Consider the following 23,659-nt stretch of genomic DNA (forward strand, 5'->3'; position numbering starts at 1 on the left):
AATTGAACTTTCGTTTATTGAAAGCAACTTGCGAATAAATATGATTTCCCAACCTAAATTTTGCAATAAGACGCGCATAAAGCGTTTTCATATCCGCGTACATATAATCTAAAACATTCAGACGTAATGTATCATCAATAATTGATCAATTAATCACAAACCTATAATGTCTACATGTTAATGAAGCGGTTAATTATTATTATTTTTACTTTGTACCGACAGTCCGCTATTACGAATCTATAAGCATTTTTTTATAGCAATCGGGCATAAGCGAGCTACTTGGTTACGCATCCGAAACGTCATTAGACATTTTTCGTTAATTAAGTTTTCGTGTCAGCGTTAAAGAGTAATAACGTCATAATTTAACAAATAAAAGCTATCACCGAGCCGTGAGATGTTTTGAAATGACAATTTTTTTCCGTTAAGAATTCGTTGTTAATGGACTGTTTATTAATATTGTATTTAATTAACCATACCGGTCCTGTACGAACTGTCACTGGTTGACACTCGTGGGAAATTTTGTTTGGTGTCTTTTGAAATAAAAAATGATTTACGATTTTAAATAATGTAATTTTATTCTTATTTGAGGCGTTAAGAATACGTCTATAATAAGAGTAAAATTAGATTATTTAAAATCACTTTTTTATATAATAAACTATTTAATTTTTAATTTGCAATAAATTTGTATACACGATAGAATAAAAACTTACTCGGGTAATTAAGTTATGAGCGATAAGGAAAACTTCGATTTAAAATAGATCTGAATCGTGTGAGAAAGCAAAACCATACATACACCTGTATGAATCTTCATATAAGAGTTATTTACTCTATTGAAAAACATGATTTATTGAACATATATTGAGAAACATACTTATTTTTAACAAAAATCTAAACGGCCTTCAAATTATCAGAACTAAAAAGGGACCACATGGCAGGCACCAGCTTTCAAATAAAAAAAGAACTATAAAAATCGGTTCACCTAGTAAAAATTTCTCAGGTAACAAACACAAAAAATAAAGTCCAACTGTAAACCATCTTCCTTTTTGAAGTCGGTTGATAATAGAAAAGAGCAAAGAACAAAAATTCATTCGCTCAGTTACATTTTAAGCCATGGTTACAGTTCATGTGATTGTTCCAGTCTGTTAGACAAATCATAAAGTAACCACTGAAGCCTATCATACGTAAGCGTGGACCAATCGTCCATCTAATACGCTCCACTTACGGATCATTCAAGAAACGCACACACACATACGCTTACACATATATAAACAACAACGTACAAATATCGTTGACTTTGTTTTTCTATTTTTATCTGTATATATTAAGGATTTATTAAATTATGTGATCAACTAAAAAAAAAATTTAAAATTTAAACTAAACACATCACATTAATAAAGATAACCAATTCGTATTCAAATAGCATTTTAGCTTAGTCGTAATTTAATTTAGCCAGATAGAAGCTAGGTGTTGTTCAGATATTATACTGAATAAATTAAGTTCAAATTTAAGTATCCTACGACATAAAATCTACTTTTATATTTTAAGTTCAGGTTTTATATTGAAATAATATTTTTATTCGTAAATATTATGTTTAGTGAGTGAAGTAACGAAGACAAGACCCATCAAAAAATCTTTTTTAATAACTTATAAGTAAATGAATCCGATTTCGGGTTGTCACCAAATACACGCCTAAATCGAGCTGTTAAAAAGTGTACCGTTCTATTCGAATCGTCATTTTATCGCCCGTTCCTGTATTTACATCTGAAAATAGCCCGTGGCGACATCTCATTAAGTCCGTCAGCGATCGGCACCGCTTTGAAATATGTCTCATTTAACCCCGACACTCCTTTAATAGCTGGTGAAGGGTTAACCACAAATAAATACGGAAGTGGGCGACGCTCTCGTCTAAGTCGATTTTTAATAGTTTTTAATTAGGAAATAGTTTAATTTTTGTGCCGTTGAAATAACATTTGACGCGATGTCACGATAACAAATTAGCGTGAGAAATGTTTGTAAACATGCTGATGAAAGCTCACAGATGGACAGATAACGCAGGCTGACAATTAATTAATATGTTAATTATTTATTTTTTTGTAAACAAAGTCACGAAAATCGTGTTGATCATCATATTATAGTTAATTTCATTCCCGTCCCCAGCTGGACAATTTGTAGATATTTGACCATATAATCATTATATATAAAATTCGTTTATACACAATGGTTACATAAACACATTATTATGCACCCTTATCAAATCATCCCTAGGTCGGGCATATGGCATATATCTTTTTAAGCGTTAAGTCCTTAAACGCGTTCCTTAAAAAGACATTGGTATTAAATTTCAATTATTAAATCGACACACAGTGGGGTCCCGTTGGAAGATGCCGGATGACCACGCCTCTTCCTGAATTAAAAAAGATGACAGTTATAAGAGCCACCCTTATCTTTACGCGCAAAGGGTTACAATGTATAAAAGGAATCGTTAATAATTGATGTACATAATAGATACTTCTAGCGGCTCATTTTGCCCAAGGGTTTCAACAGTGAAATTTGTATTCTGGACTTTTTGGACTATATCTTACGTGTAAAATATTTGTCTATTAAAAATTAAAAAGCATTTATGTATATCAATAATAATAACAAGACATGAACTCAACCAGTTTTAAAACTAGTCATAATTGGTTACAAACAAGGCTTAAATATTATACATCAATAAATATTTTATAGATGTAATTGCTTATATATTCATAATTACATGTGAGTCACAAAGTCAAATGCCAAAATATGCAAGTCTATACAGGATGTTATATCGCGGGTCGCTTTAAATTTTTACGTAACATCCTGTTACGTACGAATGGCATAACATCCTTTGCCTGTAACTTCAACCTAAAAATACCAAAAGGTTCTATAGAATCCAACTTCACCTTATAGGAAACTTCATCTGCATTAGACATGAACATTTGTACATATTAACACAAAAGTAAATGATACCATACTAGATAGCTTTTCGCTTTTTATCGCAACAGCCGTTCTCCATATAAAATTTCATTGGATAATTGATACGTCCCAAATTTTTTTTTTTGTTTAATCAAGGGCAATTTTGCTTAAAACTCAATACAATTCGTATGGATTGGTTATGTGAACGTACCTCACAAACCACCCTCCTTCTTAATTGTAATAATATAGATTTATTAATAAAACATAATGAATGTGAACGATCACATTTTCGCAAATGCCGTGCATATTTATGGTGATCAGTATAATCACAACGCTTATATAAAGAATAATTTAAAAAATTTAATAATAGAGCGGAGGAGTTTGACTCCGCAAATAATCATAAATATATACACAACTTTTTAAAATGTCTTTTTTCCATCGCTGAAGTAGCTTTATGTAGTATATTGCTTTGAATAAATTCATAAGACACTTAAGTATTATGTGATGTGCTCCTGATGTTCTGACGAACCAAGCTCAAACCGGTCTTCGTTCATTCACTAACGGGCTTACAACGTGCCACTAGAAAAACTGCTTCATCCATTCAGCTTCAACTTTCGCGGTCAGTATTCTATATTTGAAATACGATAAAAAATGTAGGAAATTATTTGTGAAGTTATTATTTTTTTACTGTCATTTTAATTATTAGAACAAAATTACTGTTCAGTTTTATCTCCAATATTCCATACAAATTGAATGACCATTATTCGAATTACATATCGAATATCAATTGTTTTTCACAGATAAGCTAATTCTAATGCGCTAATCTTAATATATGCAAATGTAAGACGTGTTCTTAATCTAAAATTAAGCGTGTTTATGAATGAGTCATTTGCTAGAATGATAAAAAAAATTTAGAACAGTAATAACACCGATAAAAAACGAATGCATACGATTATTTCATTTAACGACTGAATGAAACGGAAATCTAAGAGGTTATTTTTTGTATGTTATTAATCTCGCCAAAGTCGTTTTACAAGCAGAGAGCTATTTCAACATTTTATAAATGAATAACGAAGTGGTTATTTAATTTACGTTTCCTTTGTATCGATTGAGAAACACGTACGCTTAAAAGGAGAACTTCAGGAAAATAGTGACATCACTTTATATTAGAGTAAACACTATCTATTGATATACACTAATTGCTGAGCCAAATTAGAACACGTGGTAAATTAACTAACAGGTGAGAGAAGCAAACTGTCAACAGTTCGATTATTTCTGTCATATTTTGTGCTAAATTTAACGCGGTTAATTTAGTATATTGGAAAAACAAGAGACGTGAAAAATCACCTCGCGCCTTATGATTGATCATTTCTCGAAATCGGTGCGTATTCTTGACACAATATTTTGAAAGCGTAAAGTGTTGATTTGTTGAAACTCATCGAATGAGATATCGCGATAATTTCGTTTGACATTTCGATTGCCCTTGTTTAACAACTTTGGTTCGAAGTGTGATTCATTTTAAACCAAAAAATAATTAAATCAAAATACTCGTTCAATTGCGCTAGTGTTGAAAATACTGGTGCAATTTGCTTTATTTGTAGTACATATAAAGTAAACTACACATTAGTTTATGTTATGGTTGACATTAAAATCTAAAGGAGCAAACAGATTTACAGAAATTATCCGCAATATAATATTTTGATCTCATTCCATTGAGAATGGAGTGTGTTTCGAAGCAGAATACGTAAAAAAATAGGATAACAAGCTCAACAATGAGCACAATATATTGATGGAACACTGATATTCATGATTCTGTAAGTTGATACAATAATCGCCGCAGGCTTTGCTATGGGGTATCGAGTGACAGCGACAAATCGCTCGTGCATAATCGTAAATAAACTTTTTATAGAAGGACAATCAAACTATATCCGGTAGAGCACCATATTGTTAAGCCGAAATACAAAAACATTGCGCATTATAGCAAATCAGCGGAGGTGAAATTATACGGAATGAACGTTGCCATAAGGACGATTGTTGAGTAGCTGCACAGGTTGCATTTCTAAGGTACGATTTGTAAAAAGATCGCCCTTTGTGGCTTCAGACAGTGTGGCACCAGACCTTTTTGTTTGTGAAAAATACACGATTTTGTAAGCTAAAATTACTTCCCAGAAATTCGGATGCGTGATTTTTGTTGTGAGGTTAGTGACGCCGTGGTCTGAGGAACTTCGCCAGCAATATTAATATTACTCATAACTTAAAAATTGTGATAAGTTAAGAAGAAATAAATTGGTATATTTTCATATCATCACCATATAAAAATCAGATTTTTACTATCTCCCTACACGATGTTCTTTGTTGAAATTGAAAATTCAATATCCTATAGAATTTAATAATTGTCTAATTAATTATTCAGTAAGCAATAATAAACATCATACAGCAAATGAAGTAATTTTCTATAGTAAATTAGGTACATATTTGCAAATGTTAGTATCGGATGTAGTGTCCACATAAGTGGATGTCGATGTGGCAAGCGGATTAAAGATATTATACGGCATTGAACATTCGCTCTTACAAGACACAACTGAATTTGCCATATTGTTATACATTACAAAAATATATTTGATTTGTTTCATGTGCTTTTGAGGATTTAGAAATTATATTTGACTATCGGTCCGGCTCGGGTTTGCCCGTGGTACACATAGATACATATATGAGCCTACAGCACACAGCGATCTCGCACATGCCTAAAGCATTTCTGAAACTATTCTGTAGTTCCTAGGATTTGAGTGTTCAAACAAAAATTAAATAAACTCTTCAGGTTTATAGTAAAAAAAATAATTTATGAAATTAAAATTTAATGATTTAATTATTTTTAATACAATACTAAATCACTTTAAAGCTGTCAGAACTAGACAAAATTTTGAATGGGATCAGATGCGAGGCACCAACTTTCAAATGAAAAAAGAGTCAACAATCGTTTCACCCAGTAAATAGTTATGAGGTAACAGACACAAAGAAAAAACAAAGAAAATACAGCCTAACTCGTAACCTACTCCACTTAGTGATCAAAAGTGTTAAATGTACAAATGAATATTGGGATTAGCTGCATGTCCAAATATATGATTAGATGAGAAATTTTGAAAATTTTCAATGCTTTAAAACTAAAAAATTAAATTTATATGATTAGATCATAGCTGTTAAAAAGTTTTATAATATTTGAAGCTAATCTTCAAGACAATAACAATGACTCATTTTATTTGAATGATATAATATTCTGTGGTTATATCTCTTATTAAATTAAATATTACTTATTTTACATTAATACCATTCTTATATTTTGCTTAATGCTACTGGCATAGTGATAAACCATTCCCTCGATGTTGAATTGCAAAACAACCTGTAGTTATCTATAGACTGATGTATCTATGTTTAGTCTTAATGAATAAAACCGCACCAATACCGTAATTCAAAGTAAGTTTCTCTAAAGGAAACACGTGATAGTCGATATTAGTATATCCAAGCGATAGATGGAAACGTGACACTAGCTATTTATCCAGCGAGCCGTTAGCCAAGCGCGTCATCGCCGCTCCAACTGTTAGCGAGGGCCGAGGGGATAGTGGACACTCATTCACTCCATTACTAGATCTTCGCACCTCACCGACCACTAAGTGTATCCCATTCACGAGAATCAAGTAAATCAACCGAGAACATTCCCGCCGTATTAGGGCAGAACCGGAGGAGTTTCCTCAAACGGAAAACAACTATCCGCTTTGGTACGAGCAACCACTTTCGTCTGCTAGCTTTATAAGTTACATCTTTTTTCATTGTCTATTTCTATACCGTAGCATGCAGTGAAATAAGTTTCGAAAAGTATACTCGAATAGAAAATACGCTTTCCTGCCTCGTGATAAGGTTAATATTGGGTTGGGCTTAGTGTTCAGTTGGCGCGTGTGTATAAGTGTTTGATTTTATGAATGAAGTTCTGCGTCGTGAGCGGAAGCGAAGCCGGGCGCGGTGCGGCTTTCCCGCGCGGGCAGTTTCATTAATAATTAAAACTCAACTACTAGCGGAATGACCGGACGCGAAGATAATTTCTAGCCGGTCTCGGTACGCAGCCACAGCGCCCTGCCGGTGCCGCGGCAAAAACTCCGTTTTATTACTTTCCTAGAACAAGTTCAGAATTATAATCGACCTACTTTCAAATACTGGGAGCTTTCATTCATAGATGTAAATGAAGGAAATGGCAAACAGAAATGAATGAATTTATTAATAGACTTCCTCAATTAGAATGGCACTGTCTTTATTGTAGTAAATTAATAATTATTGAGTATTAATTCTATACGCCTAAATCATTTTATAGAAAGGAATACAGTTATACACGAAAGGACTAAACAAATATTAGAGTTACAATCGAAAAGAACATAAGTTTTGTAAACGTGATGTTTATGATGAGACTCCATTTTTACCCTTTTTTTAATATTCATGTAAACTTTTACAAGTTCGTTAATGACTTGCACGACAACAATTATGATTTCAATAATTATCTAGCATTCTCCATTAATGAAGAAGCTTTGACATTTTTATAATATATTTAATATTATACAAATATACATGATATATTTTAAAAATATCTAGTTTTTATATGTTAACGCTAACCTCAGATGGTGCCATCATAATTCATAACGGTCACAAAATATCAAATATATTCGACTACCTCATTACGCAATCTCTATTGGAATAGTACTGGAGAGAAGGACAGCAATACAGCATTTCGTGTGGATGACAGAGATAGATTATGGTTAGAACGAAAGAGTGGAATATGACAAAGCAGTAAAATGAATGAGATAGACACCGCAGCTAGATACGCGCGTCCGGCAGGCCACTTCCTGTCTCTAGGGTTGTCCTGCAACATCGATAATATCGACTGAGGATATACTGTAATCTATGTAATATATCGACTATCGAGTCGATGTTATTGTTATTCTATCAATATGTAAACCTTCTCTATTATTTCTTGTGCATTTCCGTTGTAATGTTAACATTACACATTTCTTAGGACCATATTTCTAAATTCGTCTTATAATTATTATTTATTAGAGTGTTAATATATACATTAACGTTGTGTATTAGATCAGATAAAGCGTCAATGTAACAGTCATTTCCTATCAGACATGTTTCTTAAATCATTAATTATATTCAATTTACAATTACTTTTACCTATTCCCCTTATTAATTTCATTTGTCTTATTCAACGGATGTCTTTACAAATTCTCTTTTTTAATGTTATTTATTAATATCCTTTAACGGATATATATGCACATTTTATCCGACAATAAAATCAATCGTTTTAAAGAACTTCTTAAACCAGAAATTTAAAGTGTCTTCTGCGATATTTATAGGTCAAATGCGATACTATTGACTCTTCGTAACGAAGTTGTACACTTAAGAGCAATTTCGAATCCTAACAATTTTATAAATTAGATATTAATGTAAATGCCAAATACAATTTCTGATTGGGTATTCCAGAGCTAAGCATTTGATATCTTTATGACAACTTGAGAAAAAATAAACAACACAACAGTTATACCTTATGTCCCTCTCCGATTAAATGTAAATTTTCATGGTAATACGCCTCACTAAGCTAATAAGACCACACTGTTTGTTTTAAAGAATACGTGCATAATTGAATTTAGCCGCTAGTGGGCTAGTTGGAGCATCCTGCGCCCACGCTCTCTTAATTGTGCTACTCTTTTTGGTTAGATGTCGCCTTAACTCGATTAGGGCAATCAGAGTCGCCCTTTGACCCCTGACGCCCCGACGTCTGATCGTACGAGACTAATTAATGCTACAGTAACAATTGTTGTTTCCGTTTTTATAAAAATGGATCTTTTGTTATTAAGGTAGTACTTGATCTTTGAACTTTGTTTCTTAAAAATTAAATTCTATTGCAAGGCAACGACAACTGACATATATATATTTATTATATGTCAGCAAATGCAATCCTTTTGTGTTTTTGGAAAGACATCAGTCTATTTTCTAAGTAGAGAATTTGTTATTACTTATATATTATATCTATCTATATCAATCTTATATCTTTGCTATATTTTAATACGACTAGTACTTAAAATATTACCAAATCCAGCAAACATTGCATTGTTATCATTATCTTTAAACGAATAATATCTATGATAAGTAACGCAATATCGGAAGCATAAAAATAAAGACTCGTCTAGCTAATATAATGTTTGTTCACATTTCTACTCAATTAAATGGCTCGTTTCATTCAAGCTTAATTATTACTGTTGCATTGTTAATCCGGTTTCAACTTTCTGTACTTGTTTATAGAGTCAACTTTTGTTTAATCTGCCATCTTGATATGTGACATTATTGCGTTGAGAGCCTCATTTATGAATGAACTCACAGATCGAGCGACTTCCGGCTAACTGTTGAGATAGTACGACACTCTTCCTGGTTCCTGTCATATACTATATAATTATCGTCCAATATAAACAAGCCCTTAATCTGATAGCAGCTTAAGAAAATTGTTATCTAAAGAAACAAGAATAAAGTATACAATTCATATAAATCGCATTTCGCTGTTGTATCGATTCTCTTTCGGTGTATAAATTCTAAAACGAACAAGTGATAATGGTTGTCGATAGAAAATAAACTTTATCGTTTTATAATAAAGTAAATTTTAATAAGAGTTTATCTCGCGTCCTGTTGAGCGTGTTTTTTAGCCTCCTTCCCGTCGTTTCACCGTTACGCAATATATCGTAAATAATTAGCGGAAGGCGATATTCCTGTGTCTTATGGAGATGTTGACTATCTGGTTTTTTAGCCGGACATTTCCTGCTCTAACGGTACCCGTTTACAATGTTGTTACTCGTCTGCTTTATACGCTAGCTGGTCTTGTCTATTCAGAAATTGTAATTATACGATGATAAAATATGTATGTATTATATGTTCTTAATGTATCACAATATAAATCTGTTAATGCTCTTTTTCATACATAATTGGGGCTTTTAAAAATTTGGATGAAATTAAACCAAAACAACGTTAATTTATGAAAAAGGCTAAATTACGCAGTAACAAATAATAAGCGGCAACAAGAGTTAAATCCATTTTTTGTTAAAAAGTATTTGTCGGTTCAGGCTTATGATAATGCGTATGGTACGACAAAAACTGTATTATTAAAGTTTGAAGACCTTAAATGGGATCCAATAGATGGGCATGTTCGACATTACTTGTGGGTATTACCAATCCACTGCGTTTGCGCACGTACTGTCTTTTTGCTGAACCGAATGCTCGTATAACTTTTACCAAATTGCGCAATTTAGCTCCCAATGCCGACGCTGACTTGTTTTAAATGCTTTTTTACCCACACTCGTCATTATTGATTAAAATAAATGGACTTATCGCAGGTTATAAAAGATAATCAATTTAAATGCCTCATTTTATGTACTTACGAGTACAGCTACGTTAAGGTATCGCGATGTCGCTTTTATCAGACAGCATCAAACTAAGGTTAAATATGAAGTATAGATATTAAATAAAATTTTCTCACGATATCTACAAATAAGGCCAATACTAATTTATTCATTAGATATCCAAACCGCAAGCCTATTAATCAAGAACAAACTTTTTATACTATCTTTGTTGAGCGCGATGAAAACTGGCAGATACGATAAAGCCAGAATAAATTGAGCTTCGTTATCATGCTATTTAAAGATAGTTTAAGTAGCTTTTGGGTTGCAAGATATAATGGTCATATGACTTGTTCTCACGACGGCGCCCGCGACTAGACGCTGGACAAAATTATGACTGTTACAACACATCGGACCGGTCCACGGCTGATCTGACCTCAACTGCGAGTGAGAACAAAATTTAAATTTAATTCGATATAGCTTCTGTATCTTTCTGCGGTCCTGGTACTTTATTCGAAAAAAAGAAAAAAAAAACTTAATTTTATCATTGTATTTATAATTATTACTTTTTAATTGAATTTGTTTTTTTTTACATTTATTGCATAAAACAGATAAAGAATATAAATCCTTAACTACAATTCCTTAAAGAAACAACAGCGTCTAATAAGCCCTGTGCAAAGGGCAAAGATAATCCAGACCATAAGAACCAGTCTTATTTAAATCTCAGATAAGATTATGCGTCTTCCCCATAGATACGACGAAAAGTTACATCTTATTGTGTGGGTTCGTTGAGTCATCGTTTCATTCTACGTCTCGTATATTGGTAGAGCAAACATGGTGCGTAAACATAGGTGACAAAACACTGCTGTGTTACTCGGCCACATGAATCAGTGCACACTACTCAACGTAATTACAAGTTTGTAAAGCAAGCTATGCGTCGGTGATTGTTTCGATAATTTATACAGTGTTTATGAACTCGAGACCTTACATATACATATGAGACAAAAAATAAATATGAGATAATAATACATATGATATAAGTATATAACATATATCCCAGTATGAACTATATGTATATAATCTATCTCCCAGTTTTTATAGCTAACTAGTACTTTTAACTTCGACATTATCTTTAAAGGCACATACATGTAAGTGAAAATATGTACATATAAAACGAAACAGCATTCATAAATTGTTTGATGAATGAAATTATGTTCAACTAGTTCTAGTAATTTCTCCTTAGATGTACGAATGAAAGCAGATATACAAGATTCATTCATAAGTTAATCCCCACCTGTTCGCGAGCGGTCGTTCAACGTAATATCATTCAAGTTAAAACGCATTGATATTTAAACGAAATGTTATATTTGTTTAACACTCAGTGATGTGCCTAATTAATTATTTATTAAGTTCGAGAAACAAGGCTACCAACTGTTTGTTATAGTTCTATTAAACATTCAAATGGAATTATGTTACATTGAAAGTCTTAAAGACAAGTATTTTTACCAAAGGGTTAAAATTAAAGAGGTTAACATTTTACAGTCTTAAAAGTGCATAATGTTTTGATTTTTCTGCAGTGATCAAATGTAGCGTCTAGATTGACCGCAAGATGTATATCAATACTAGATATTGCTCGCGGCTTCATCCGCGTGGTCTAAGGAAATTAATAGTATTTTTTCCTGTAGGAATGGTATATTTATAGCCACCAAGCTAATTAGTAGCCCCAAAGAAGGATAAATAAACAAATAAAAAACTTTCGCATTCATAATAATAGTAAGGTTTGCTTAAAAATTCAAGTACGTAATATTCACTACACGAATTATTACCTTTGTAACTGCATGTAGGTAGGTTCCTAATACTCAGAATTCTTTTCCTATCTATGAAAATAGTTACCTCATTAGTACATTCGAATCCTGGAAATATTGTAAAAGAATAACACGGTCTCGTCTCATTTAAAATAGCTTTTGTAAAAGTATACAAATAAAGGTGTTTCGAGTTCCGTTGACTAAGGTCATGTTGACATTATCGAAAGCGGCCCAAACAAAGAGCAATCGGACTTTAGTCCTACGTGTTCACAACTTGTATATTTTGAAATTAAAATGCGAAAATTCCATGATAATATAGAAAATAAATAATGGATATAACATAATGCAGAATTATTTTTAAAACTGTTTCGGAATTGAAATATGTAGTTAACGAGGCAGTATACGAAATATATATTTCACATATAATTCTTTACAGGAATATCAGAATAAAATCATTTGAATTCGTAAATAACATCTTAATATGAACGATCGTAGTCCACGCATTTAAAAACAAACCGCTAATGTTTTGTTTTTTATTATGTAAAAGTTTATTGATTGCCAGCTATCATTGTCCTTAAGAAATAAAATATAACCGTAATCAAATTTACAAATATTCTCACGCTACTGGCCTACCTCGAAACACGTCCACGACCGAATCGCAAAACATGATATTCGCTTCGAATAATTTCACGGACCTGTTTGATCACATACTCCGCAGTCTAATTTACATTGACCTCTCATCGCATTCATCGAGGTGAATTTTTCCACGATTCTCAGGATGTGAAAGGATCATGTTTGGGTGGTGGCGCGGTTTTGGCGCAATCGTAGGAGGCGTCTTTTCGTCGACGCGATGATCGCGCGATACGCGAAGTCGCTGGTGTAGCCGCGACATCGCAGAGGCTTCCGTTCCCGCGAGCGACGCCGTGGGAACTTTATTTTCGTATTTAAATACGACCCTCATTAAACTGGTTTGGCTTAAAATTCGCTGCCTTCTTTCGACGCCTTTTACTCAACTTTTTATAGTTCCGTTCGACATTTTACTGTTCGTGATTCAAGTCTAGACTGCGGCGAGAATAATGATGGTGTACGGATTGTATTGCTCAGAATAGGATCGCGGTTCTTTTCATTTTAAGGACTCGCATTCGCTAACGATGAACAATTGACATATCTTTCACCGGGTACCGACTAATAAAAGGGTTTTACTAATGTAATTCGACGAATACTGCCCAAATATATTCAATTGTAAAATGAATGAAAGTCTAAACCAATCATCGGAATCATTATTGAAATAATAGGGGATTAAAGTGAAAATGTTTTAAGTCACGTTTCGTCATAACAATGCCATATATTGCAGAAGCATACTTGAATTTAACCATTGGAAAAGTATATTTTTTTTAATCTATGTTAAATAATAAAATGCATCTCCTTAGCTTATTTTTAGTGGCAGTTATGACCCTTTACCATAGTAAATGTCGGTTCCCACACGTATAAACTAATTTTATGCATTAATGAACCATTTATATATTCAATTAATGCAGAGTAATAATTTACTCTGGTACGAGAATATTATATTAATTATTATCATATGTAACATGATAAATCATATTGTTTTAATCAATGACATCGAGTTGAAGAGGAAAAAAACTAATTTAAGAATGTAATGTGTGACTTTATTACTGACGTCTTGTTATATGTATTATGACACAAATGTCAATATTAGAAAAATATATACTATATTACAACAACAAATCTATTATAAACATATAGTAATAACTCAATTGGTAAATTTCATACCATACTTAAAGTTTTGCATAATCATTGTCGAAAGATGGAAGTATTATCATATTTAATTATCTCGATAACATAAAGAGTAAGTCATGCCTTAAAATGGTATATACTTCCCCACGGTATCGGCTTACACCGGATGCTAGGTAACCCTGCATCACTCCGTAAAACCTTCCATTGAACATTTATTATAAATATAAACCTTATGCTACACAAAATAAATCTTATTTTTAAATCGAATCTCTGACGTTGTATTTATTTTTGTAACTATTTTTGAAATTTTGTCGAATATCATCTCTATATACTACATTGTAGAGTTCATATTCGAGAAAATTGCTTTAATAAGATAGAATACCGGAAGGACTCATTGTATAGACCCTTGCTACCTGGTGATAATTTTCATTGTGGACTGTATACATGAACAATTAAGGATATAAGAAACAACATTTAAAAGCATTCCAGGGATAACACAACGCATGCCATCAATATGCGATGAATAATCATTTACTATAATATTATTATTTTATTTCAGTCACATTTAGATTTATCAATGTAATTAATGACAATATTTGCATAATTACAATAGCACTTCAGAAGAAATGTTTTAAAATCACATCTTCAAGGAATTCGTATGCAAAATACCTTAAAGGTTACGCACTAATTTGCATTAAATATCAAATTATAAAAAAAAATGATAACCTGAGCAAACATACATAGGTAATTTTGTAACCTGTTCTCTTCAGTATGCGAGATACATACAAAGCGTGAAAGACTTTATTTAAAATGATAAAAATAAAACTCTGAATTAGCGTTCACTCCGTTCATATTTATATTCGCCATTTTTCATAAGTAACCAGCGGCGCATTCGTAAATGCAGGCCATTAATAAATTACAGAAACACACATCCACAATCGGTAAGGAACTTCATGGCAATGTTATGTAAGTGTGCGTATAGACTTCCTTTGCGTTGCTGTGTGAGGGTGAAGGGAGGTTGTAGGGGTGGGGTGGGGGGGGCGAGCGGGGGAGGAGGTACTTCCCGCGTAGCACCTGGCGCGCAGAGGTTACATGCTTCGACGGGATCTCTTTGATTTGTGGCAAGACGTGATGTTAATGTTCAGATTCACTCTTTGTTCATTGTCTTGCTGATAATCGTATGAACGCTGTATTGCGCAATGCAGATCGTATTCAGCGATAGTCGTACATCTTTGTGGTGTACTAAATTATTCAAAGCGCGCTTTTTAAGCGAAACTCTACTGTTGACCCAATCGTGGTTCAAGCATCGATGATGACAATACGGGCCACATCCTCTGTTTGTCTTAGTGAAAGTCGATTGTTTTGTTATTCCCTGCTTATTTAATGCAAAGTTTTGGCAAGACGATTGTGAAACATTGCGATAGTGGACTTATAATTATGTACAAGGTAAAGCCTAAAAATGCTTAATATTTTATGATTATTCTAACAAGAGACAAAGCATCACTTGTATACCTACTTGATCTGGAATCGGGAGTAGAATAAAATATGCAAAATCTGTAATACATACTATAATTTCTGTAATACATAATCAACGCTTTATAAATTTTGCGGGTTAACTTAACACTGTACTTTTGTCATAATAAGTTAATATTATTTCATAGGTGCATCTGCGCAATGGTTTAGCCCTTTTTATTAAAGTCAATAGTCGTAAATTGGTTGGACAAAGCACAGATTAAATATTATTTGATACAAAGGTATCCACGTGCTGTCTTAAACATTGACACGGTTTGATGGCGGCGCGCCCTGAGATAACGTTACCGCGAACAATGCTGTACCCTTCTGCCTGGACCGCACCTCAAACTGACATTTATTGGTTGAAGTATTCCATTACTTTAATTCTTTAAACATGCGTGTTTATAATCGTATTAGGCACCGTTGGTACTTATTTGGATTATTTATGTAGACATATAGATATCAAGATTTTACCTTTAAATCTACTCTCAAAATCCTGTTGTTGTTAAAATAAAACAAATTAAATGTTGCAAAATAATGAAATATAGCATTTATTTTGCATGGCATAGTGTGATAAAATGTTAACTTCGTCGTTAACTTTACATTATCGTATGCTAAAGCCATAGCAAATCTATGAATGAACGTTGGATGGTTATCTTTTGTGATGATACAAAAACTAAGCCATAGATAGTCCCAGCGGGACCACGGAGCAATATTTACTACGCCGCCTCTCGTCCCTTTCACTTCCTCTACGGCGACAACCTGTGAACGAGCGAGACCGCACCGCGTTGTGCATGCGTCAGACAAGGACAGCGCATTCATTCATAACCAAGTCCGCCATCCGGTCTGCGTTTTGATCGATCACTTCATCTCCTTCTAACGCACAGTTTCCTCTCGAGTGCGAGCAGGTGGCACCGGATGCAGAGCGCTAAGCTTTTTATCGGAAGCTCTCTCTCCCGAACTTGAATTTTATCATCCGAGTCAGTCGCGAAACGGTGCATCGTAGCGCTCTATCTAGTGCAAGTGCTTAATGTGTTTTAGTTTAATAAGTGGACAATCACAATTGGTGATTTTCGTAAGCTCAACTGGGAGTGAGCCGAGCGAGCTTCGCCCCTCCGCCGGCGCCCATTGAGCGAGTAGTCGCGCACCGGCCGCAGTCACGCACGCGCGCGCCCTCACAGCCTACCTCTGAAACTCTGGATACGCGACATCCGATATTGAAATGACCGGTTCCGAAAAACTCCCGCGATCCATCCGTGTACAGAGAGTGTTATCCTTGTTGTGATTTCACTAATTGGTGCTTTTGAGTGAGTGACGCTGAGAATGTACGAGAAGTCGCAATGGACATTATAATGGCCCAAATTACATTAAATGGGTAATTGCAGTACGTCATTGGATAATGGATTCGGTTCATATACTCACTGCATCATATCAGTCCTAATATGCGTGGGTCGCAGCTGAATTTTGCACTTGACTCCTGAGTCCTGTCTCTCTTTGTTTTATGCCGTTTCATTTAAATATTTAAATTCAATACGTTCTGTGTATATGCGATGAATACAAAGCTGTAGTTTAATTTATAAGATTTCAACATTAAAATACATTTAATAGTGTTTGATTATGTTACGTATTATTGCTTTATGCATGAAATAACTACCCAATCAATTTTACTGGTATCGCTCTCGCTCTCTTGACCTTGAACCTTTACTCATAATTTTACATAAAATTATTGCTATTCATTTTAACGCTGGATTACTAAGTACAGAACTCCCTAATACCCAATACGTAGAATACATTCTGTATGTTCCTTAAGACGATTCAGGTACTAGACAGGTACGCGTTATCAGCTTGGCTCAACGCTTACCAACGACCGTGGGAATGAAAAAAGCGTGTTAAACAATAGCAAGCAGATAAGAGCATCGTCAGAACCCATTTAGGGTACCACATGTAATTGCGTTTTGTGTTTTCACTAAGTTCGTTTCATAGCAACATTCGTCATTGTAATGTTATTGCGTAATGTTTTTCTTAACTTTTTTGATGCTCTTTACTATTATTATTGTATGTAGATCGTAGTATTATTTTAAATAAATAATACTCTACCGACACATTTCTCCACCATCACAGCGGATACAGGTGATGCAATTGTTTATTCAGATATCTTTTTGCAAATCTTTTGGACCCTTTACGTTTTATTTTTAACCGACTTTAAAAAAGGAGAAGGTTCTCAATATGGCTGTATTTTTTTTGTCACGTCATAACTATTATAATGTTTATTTCAAAAGTGTTGCCTCCCGTGTGGTCCCATAATAAAATTGGTCTAATTCTGACAATTTGAAGGCGGCTTAGTTTTTTGTTAAAATAATTATTGATGTAAAATATCCGAATGTTAAAATATAACATCCGTTTTCTATCTAATCAAATGATCGGCATTATTACAGTATGAGAATAAATGAGGCAGCTAAAACTCTACACAGATCTTATAACAAAAATAATCACACATTTTATTTTCTGCGAGCGGAAATCGACGGAAATCAAACAACCCACTAGCGATCACAAATCAATAGTTTGTTTTAAAATAGGTTTACTGAACGCTAATTTGTAGCTAAAAGTAAATATTTTCATGTTTTCCCGAGTTACTTCTATCGTAAGCGAACCGCTCACACGCTGCTACCATATTACAAAGTTACAATCTAAAAGTATCCATTACTCTGTTTGTTGAGTAGAGTCATTATTTGTATATGTTTTATTGTGTAGAAAGCAACCTTCGTATATCCAAGTTAAAGGATGTCTATCAATATGTAACATAAGCAGTAGATTACAAACGAAACATAACCTCCAAATGATAATTACGCAATTATAGTTACATTTCGGTTCGTTAGTGCGTCAAGTGCAATAAATTGTACACCAAAATGTGAGTGGAGACACAAATGATTAGTATTTTACACGTTTATACGGCCAGTTCGGTGCGCGCGAGTCAGCCGTCAAATTTTCGCACTCATCGAAGCGTACATCACTGAATAATTGCGTCGCGCATCAACTGACGCACATTCGAATGAACTGTTTGACTTCTCTTTTATGTTTAAAGCTATTTCACTTATTTGCCAACCATGTGACCAGTTGTCAAATTTATTGTGATCATGAACCAGTATATTTACTCAGATACACTTTAATACGCACTAAATGTATCCTCGTGGATGTATAACTTATTTTAAAACGTATTAATTAGTTTATTTCAAAAATTATAACCATTTCCTGACTATAATCAGATATAATTAAGACTAACATGTGTTATGTCTTTCCACAAATGCGTCAATAAATTTGATGAGGTGCAGTGGGAAATATTTTTAGCGCGTTAACACTCGGTTAATAGCCGTTGATGTCATAGTGACACCGTTCCATAAACTAAGGTTGCTATTGCCACATTTATCATCATTACTGGACAGGTCTGAAATTTATATATACTTATTTTTATGAAATATACTAAAGCAAAAATTGTTAAAATTATGTAATTTCATTATACGTAGGAAATGTTAAATATGACAATTTATAAGATAATTTATTTCTGCATTTGAATATTCACATATTTCCATATAATTAAAATACCGGATCAACAAACCAATAATGTTAAATACATCGTCTGCGACACTGAACTTAACCTTATAGCTGAATTAACATACAAAAGTACTGAAAATTCATTTGAATGTGTAATGATCGTTTACATTTAATATCCACAACAGAGATTTAACGTTGTAACGCTGACCGTGATACTGTTTATCGAATGATTTCAAACCACAGCATATTTATGTTGTCTTAGACAATGTGAGTCGGTGCCAATTTTTTTAACAAATCGGATGTGCCAATATGAAGTGGGAGGGCGTTTATTGGACGCATTCCTATGAAATTAAAACGTGTGCAATAAAAACTTTGTTATGCCAAACCCCTGAAACCGCGGTGTTAATCGCTCGGTGGCAGAAACGGCCATAATGCCACCCACGATAAAAATAGATATAAATTCTCGTGTGCGTTCATGAAAAAAATTATCCTCGTGAAGATTTTTCTCGCGACTGATGCAAGGCGCATGTGCGTGGGCGTTGGGAGGCGCTCGCCAATCGCCGGCAAGCCCGCCCCACGCTTCTCAAGTCGACTGTGCACGCCTCGTAATATCATTTACCTAACTTTACAAGCAATTTAAATGAACTATTCGATTGAATTTCGAGACGAAACTGCCATGACACAAAAATACCAGATCAAACAGATCTAGCTCAATTCTCCCGTCCATGTTTCCACAGCAACATTCTATTTTGTTCTCATTGTATAAAATATCCATGTTTTCACTCTCTGTAAAATGATATGAATCAGTCTCGATAAAATCTCGCAATATGGAATATTTTAGTTTTGCATATAAAACATATTTATAACGCAAATTACATTACAACAGAAATATTGTAATAAATTATACGTTCATATAGAGGCCTCTACTCATATATCACGACAAAGTCCCCACGCCGACCGTCCATAACGTTTTAATTGAGAGGTCTGAGGTCAAATCACTTGTGTCCATTGTATATTATACAGAGGGTTTCGTGCAGCTCCAAATACACAAATTGTATTTGCGACATAAACCGCCAAACATGCCAAGAATGTGCTAACATAATTGTTGTATAATTTCGGTAAAAGCTCCGTTGCATTGCGTCCAAACAATCTATCACATTGTTAGTTCGCGTCAACACGCCACCGAATTGTTATACAAGCATTGTTCTACATTTGTATCGTGCTCCCGCGTCACACATGTTTCGTCGAAGCATCCATTGTCGCAGTGTTTGTTGTTGCATACGCAATCCACGCAAAATCGTTCAAAATCTCGCGGCGGAGCGTCAAAACAATGCCGCGGGAAAGAAACTTGTTTTTGAACGCACACGCTCGATTGTAGGGCTGTGGAATTCCATTGTCTATCTCTCCACGAAATACATTAACGCTAAATCCAAGTTTAACTTAGTTAGTGTACAGATATGCGGGTGTCCACTTTCCTATTAAGAGGGTCGGAGATGAGATAGAAATTAGAGCCGACCCCAGTTGATCCCGCAGTGCAATTGACACCCAACGCTTAGTATTTGCTTTACAGATAGCCACAGGCATTAATTAAGACTAGACGACAATTTCTATTCAACGATTGCCACCGTCTACTGCTGGAATTATTATTATTTTTTACGCAAATTAATTTCATAATTTCTTACGTTTTGGTTTTTTATATTTAAACCTATAAATAATATTTCTAGTAACTTAAAATATTAGAAATTATATGCAGCAAATTTTATGAAGTTGCATCAATAATAATAAACAAATTGAGGCAAATTCAATATACCGTCAGTTTGGTAGCAATTTAGGGGCGTAAGGAACAAATTGGGCGCGACAATCGAGTTAGTTGACCCCGAGACCCAAGAATCACAGCACACGATCATCTGAGACATATTGTACACTCTACTTCAATCAAGAGCCTTACAATATGTATCAATCACTTGTACATTGCTTGAGGATGCACGTCTGTTCAAACAAAATATTGAAATTCGATTTTGTATTTTGGAATTCTTAATTTGATATCATGTTTTAAAAATTAATTCTTAATTGATATTGTGAGTCATTTTATAAGTGGGTACTAAATAAACATTTATATTTATAACGTTAAAATGAGCTCAAATGTTCATATAATTAAAAACTTCAGTGGAGGAAAATAATATTATATGGTAGGTACTCAGCTCATACTATAAAAGAACAAATTGTCTAGATATTTTTGAAATATGTTTTTTTTTGTTCTTACATTATAAAGAATGATAAAAAAATCGGAGCGAATATATGTAGTTGTCAATAATTGTATACCAGTATGCATTGATGCAATAAGTATTATTGTACTATTGTCCTCCTATATAGGACAATTGAACTAGACATAATATGTCGTTACATATGAATTATGACAAAGAGCCAAGACCACCTCGATTATACTTGTTAATAGACAGACATAATCTGATTAAACTTGAACGATTTTATTAGCCCATAACTTACTATTAATATCATATTTTATAGCATTTAAAGATAAAAACGAAGTAGTCATAGTACTACATATCAAAAGGTTCGCATCATTAAAATATGTAAACAGTAATTTATAGGTCTATTTAAGATTGTTAAAAACAATCTAATAGTAGTAAATTATATAGACACTAAGCAGTACGGCCTACTGTATTACTATTTATAATATATCAAACCACAAATCAATTATTAATCCATAACTGTTATTGTTATTTAAACTACTAAGCGTGTGAATTTTCTATTTACAACTTATGAACTATTAACTAAAAATTTAGCCTACAAACCATAAATTGAATGGAAACCCTTCTCAAAACGGTTATTAAAACGAAATGAAGTTGTTTACATGTTAACCCTTGAACTCTTTACGCGGTCTGATGCACCATCACTATCAATTGGTTACATTACAGTTTCATTATTAGTACTCTGAACGCATGTTAAATATTAAACATCCACTTATCCAACCAATTAAGCTGGTAATCCTTTTAATATGCAAAGTGGATTGGATGTTTATTCACTATCGGTATTAAATTGAGATTATTAATTTTAAAGAGAGTTTAATGTTTAATAATGGAATAATTAATTTTTTTGATTAAAATATGTTAATGTGACACTTACGGAATTTTATAAAAATATATAAACATACACAGAATACGTTATGAGGAAACCTTATACCGAATATGTAAGGATATAAAAGCTCTTTAACGGGTTCGACCGTGAAACCATTAAGGTAACGAGTAGCCAACTTAGTGAAAACATAGTTTATAAAATTTGTTATGCACTTTGATCATAACCAGTAACCACAAAAGTTAGCAAAATTGCCCGTCACAGGCGAGCGAGCAGTGTGTGAACACAAATGCAACGGGGGGTTAAATGAGAGTGGCGCAGGCGAGGGTTGATACTGTTCTGTTAAATAGGGAACCGGGCCGGAAACGCCTGTGTCGGATCGCACCACGCACCTGTGGGAATTTCACTTGCAATTTAAATACGTACACATTACGTCGCCACCGATAGAGAGCGTTACCTTGTAACTTCACGCGTTACTTATCACTCAAATAATGGCTTAGAGTGCATTTTATTACGTGTGAACCAGTTTCTTAAACTATTGGAGGTGTAATTGAAATAACAGCCAATAAAACGTAATCGGAGTCAAATGCGAAATTCACTTAACGCTATGTCAATACAGATGTTCGGCAAAACATGATCAGTGATACGCGAGTGAACAGTTTTTCAACCGTGACTTGATAAGACATTTTGTCATCAAAATGAAAAACAGCGAAGAGTGTTTAGACTGATACAGGACAATCTACATAAATAGAAACGGTGTGATATTTATTGATCTTATTTAACTAGTTGTAATAATTGTTAATACTAGAAAGATTGAACTGTAATTGTAAATAGTGCTCAAAGACGGTGTATAAAATTTACAAGCAGCCTGCTAACGGGTAAAAATTAAAATTGAAGAACCCGTGGCAGACAAAATAGAGGCGACAGCGGCCATTGCAGGCATGGGAATCAAAGTCATGATGAAAGCTTTCAATAAGCCGAAAGGTGAGTCTAATTGATTACAACCTGACTTGATTATACTATAATCTGAATAAAAAATACTTTTACCTGAACAATGTTGCTTTAAACATTAACCTTTATATAAAAAAAATCCAATAAAAAAGTGTAAGTGAAGGTGTAAAAAAATAATTAAATGAAATGTCAATAGTATTTTTCAACATTTTCATTTTGAACGCACCATTGGGGATTGGCATAAATAATTACTATTAGGAGCTTTTTGTGTGTCTATTTTTATAAGAAAAATGGTCCAATATTAAACACTACACTTATGTAGAATGCAACAAAAGCAGAGTCTCCCATCTGAGTCTATCTATCACAAATTAGCTAAAACCCACCATTGATATAAAGCAAATAAAGGACAAACTAAAAACTCAAGCCGAGTACACAATATCCATTTGCAGAATTAGTATTTTTTGCAACACAATTGTCGGTTGTGAAAATCCAAAGTATCATCCTCGGAGACTGACGCAACGTCTTGGTTTCGCGTGCTCTTGTCCCAAATGTTAACGCGCCGTGACTGTAACAAATATATGAAAACGTATTGTTTTCGATGCGTATCACTACACAGCTTGAAATTGC

At 33.7% G+C, this 23,659-nt stretch overlaps 1 protein-coding gene across 5 annotated transcripts in view; it reads left to right on the top strand.

Annotated features, from left to right (window-relative positions):
* The window catches only part of LOC119828524 (ETS-like protein pointed), a 101,230-nt gene that overhangs the window by 41,931 nt on the left and 35,640 nt on the right, over positions 1–23,659 (top strand). The window contains exons 1-2 of one of the 5 annotated variants that reach the window (XM_038350698.1): positions 16,577–16,814; positions 22,701–23,065. The exons of 3 other annotated variants lie outside the window; for them this stretch is intronic. In XM_038350698.1, coding sequence (XP_038206626.1) covers positions 23,023–23,065 — 43 coding nt within the window. In that variant the 5' untranslated portion in view covers positions 16,577–16,814; positions 22,701–23,022. Of the gene's footprint in view, positions 1–16,576; positions 16,815–22,700; positions 23,066–23,659 lie in introns of those variants that run through there. One more of the 5 variants, XM_038350699.1, reaches the window with a different exon arrangement.

The sequence above is a fragment of the Zerene cesonia genome, chromosome 8 (assembly GCF_012273895.1).
Source record: "Zerene cesonia ecotype Mississippi chromosome 8, Zerene_cesonia_1.1, whole genome shotgun sequence".
Lineage (NCBI taxonomy): Eukaryota > Metazoa > Arthropoda > Insecta > Lepidoptera > Pieridae > Zerene > Zerene cesonia.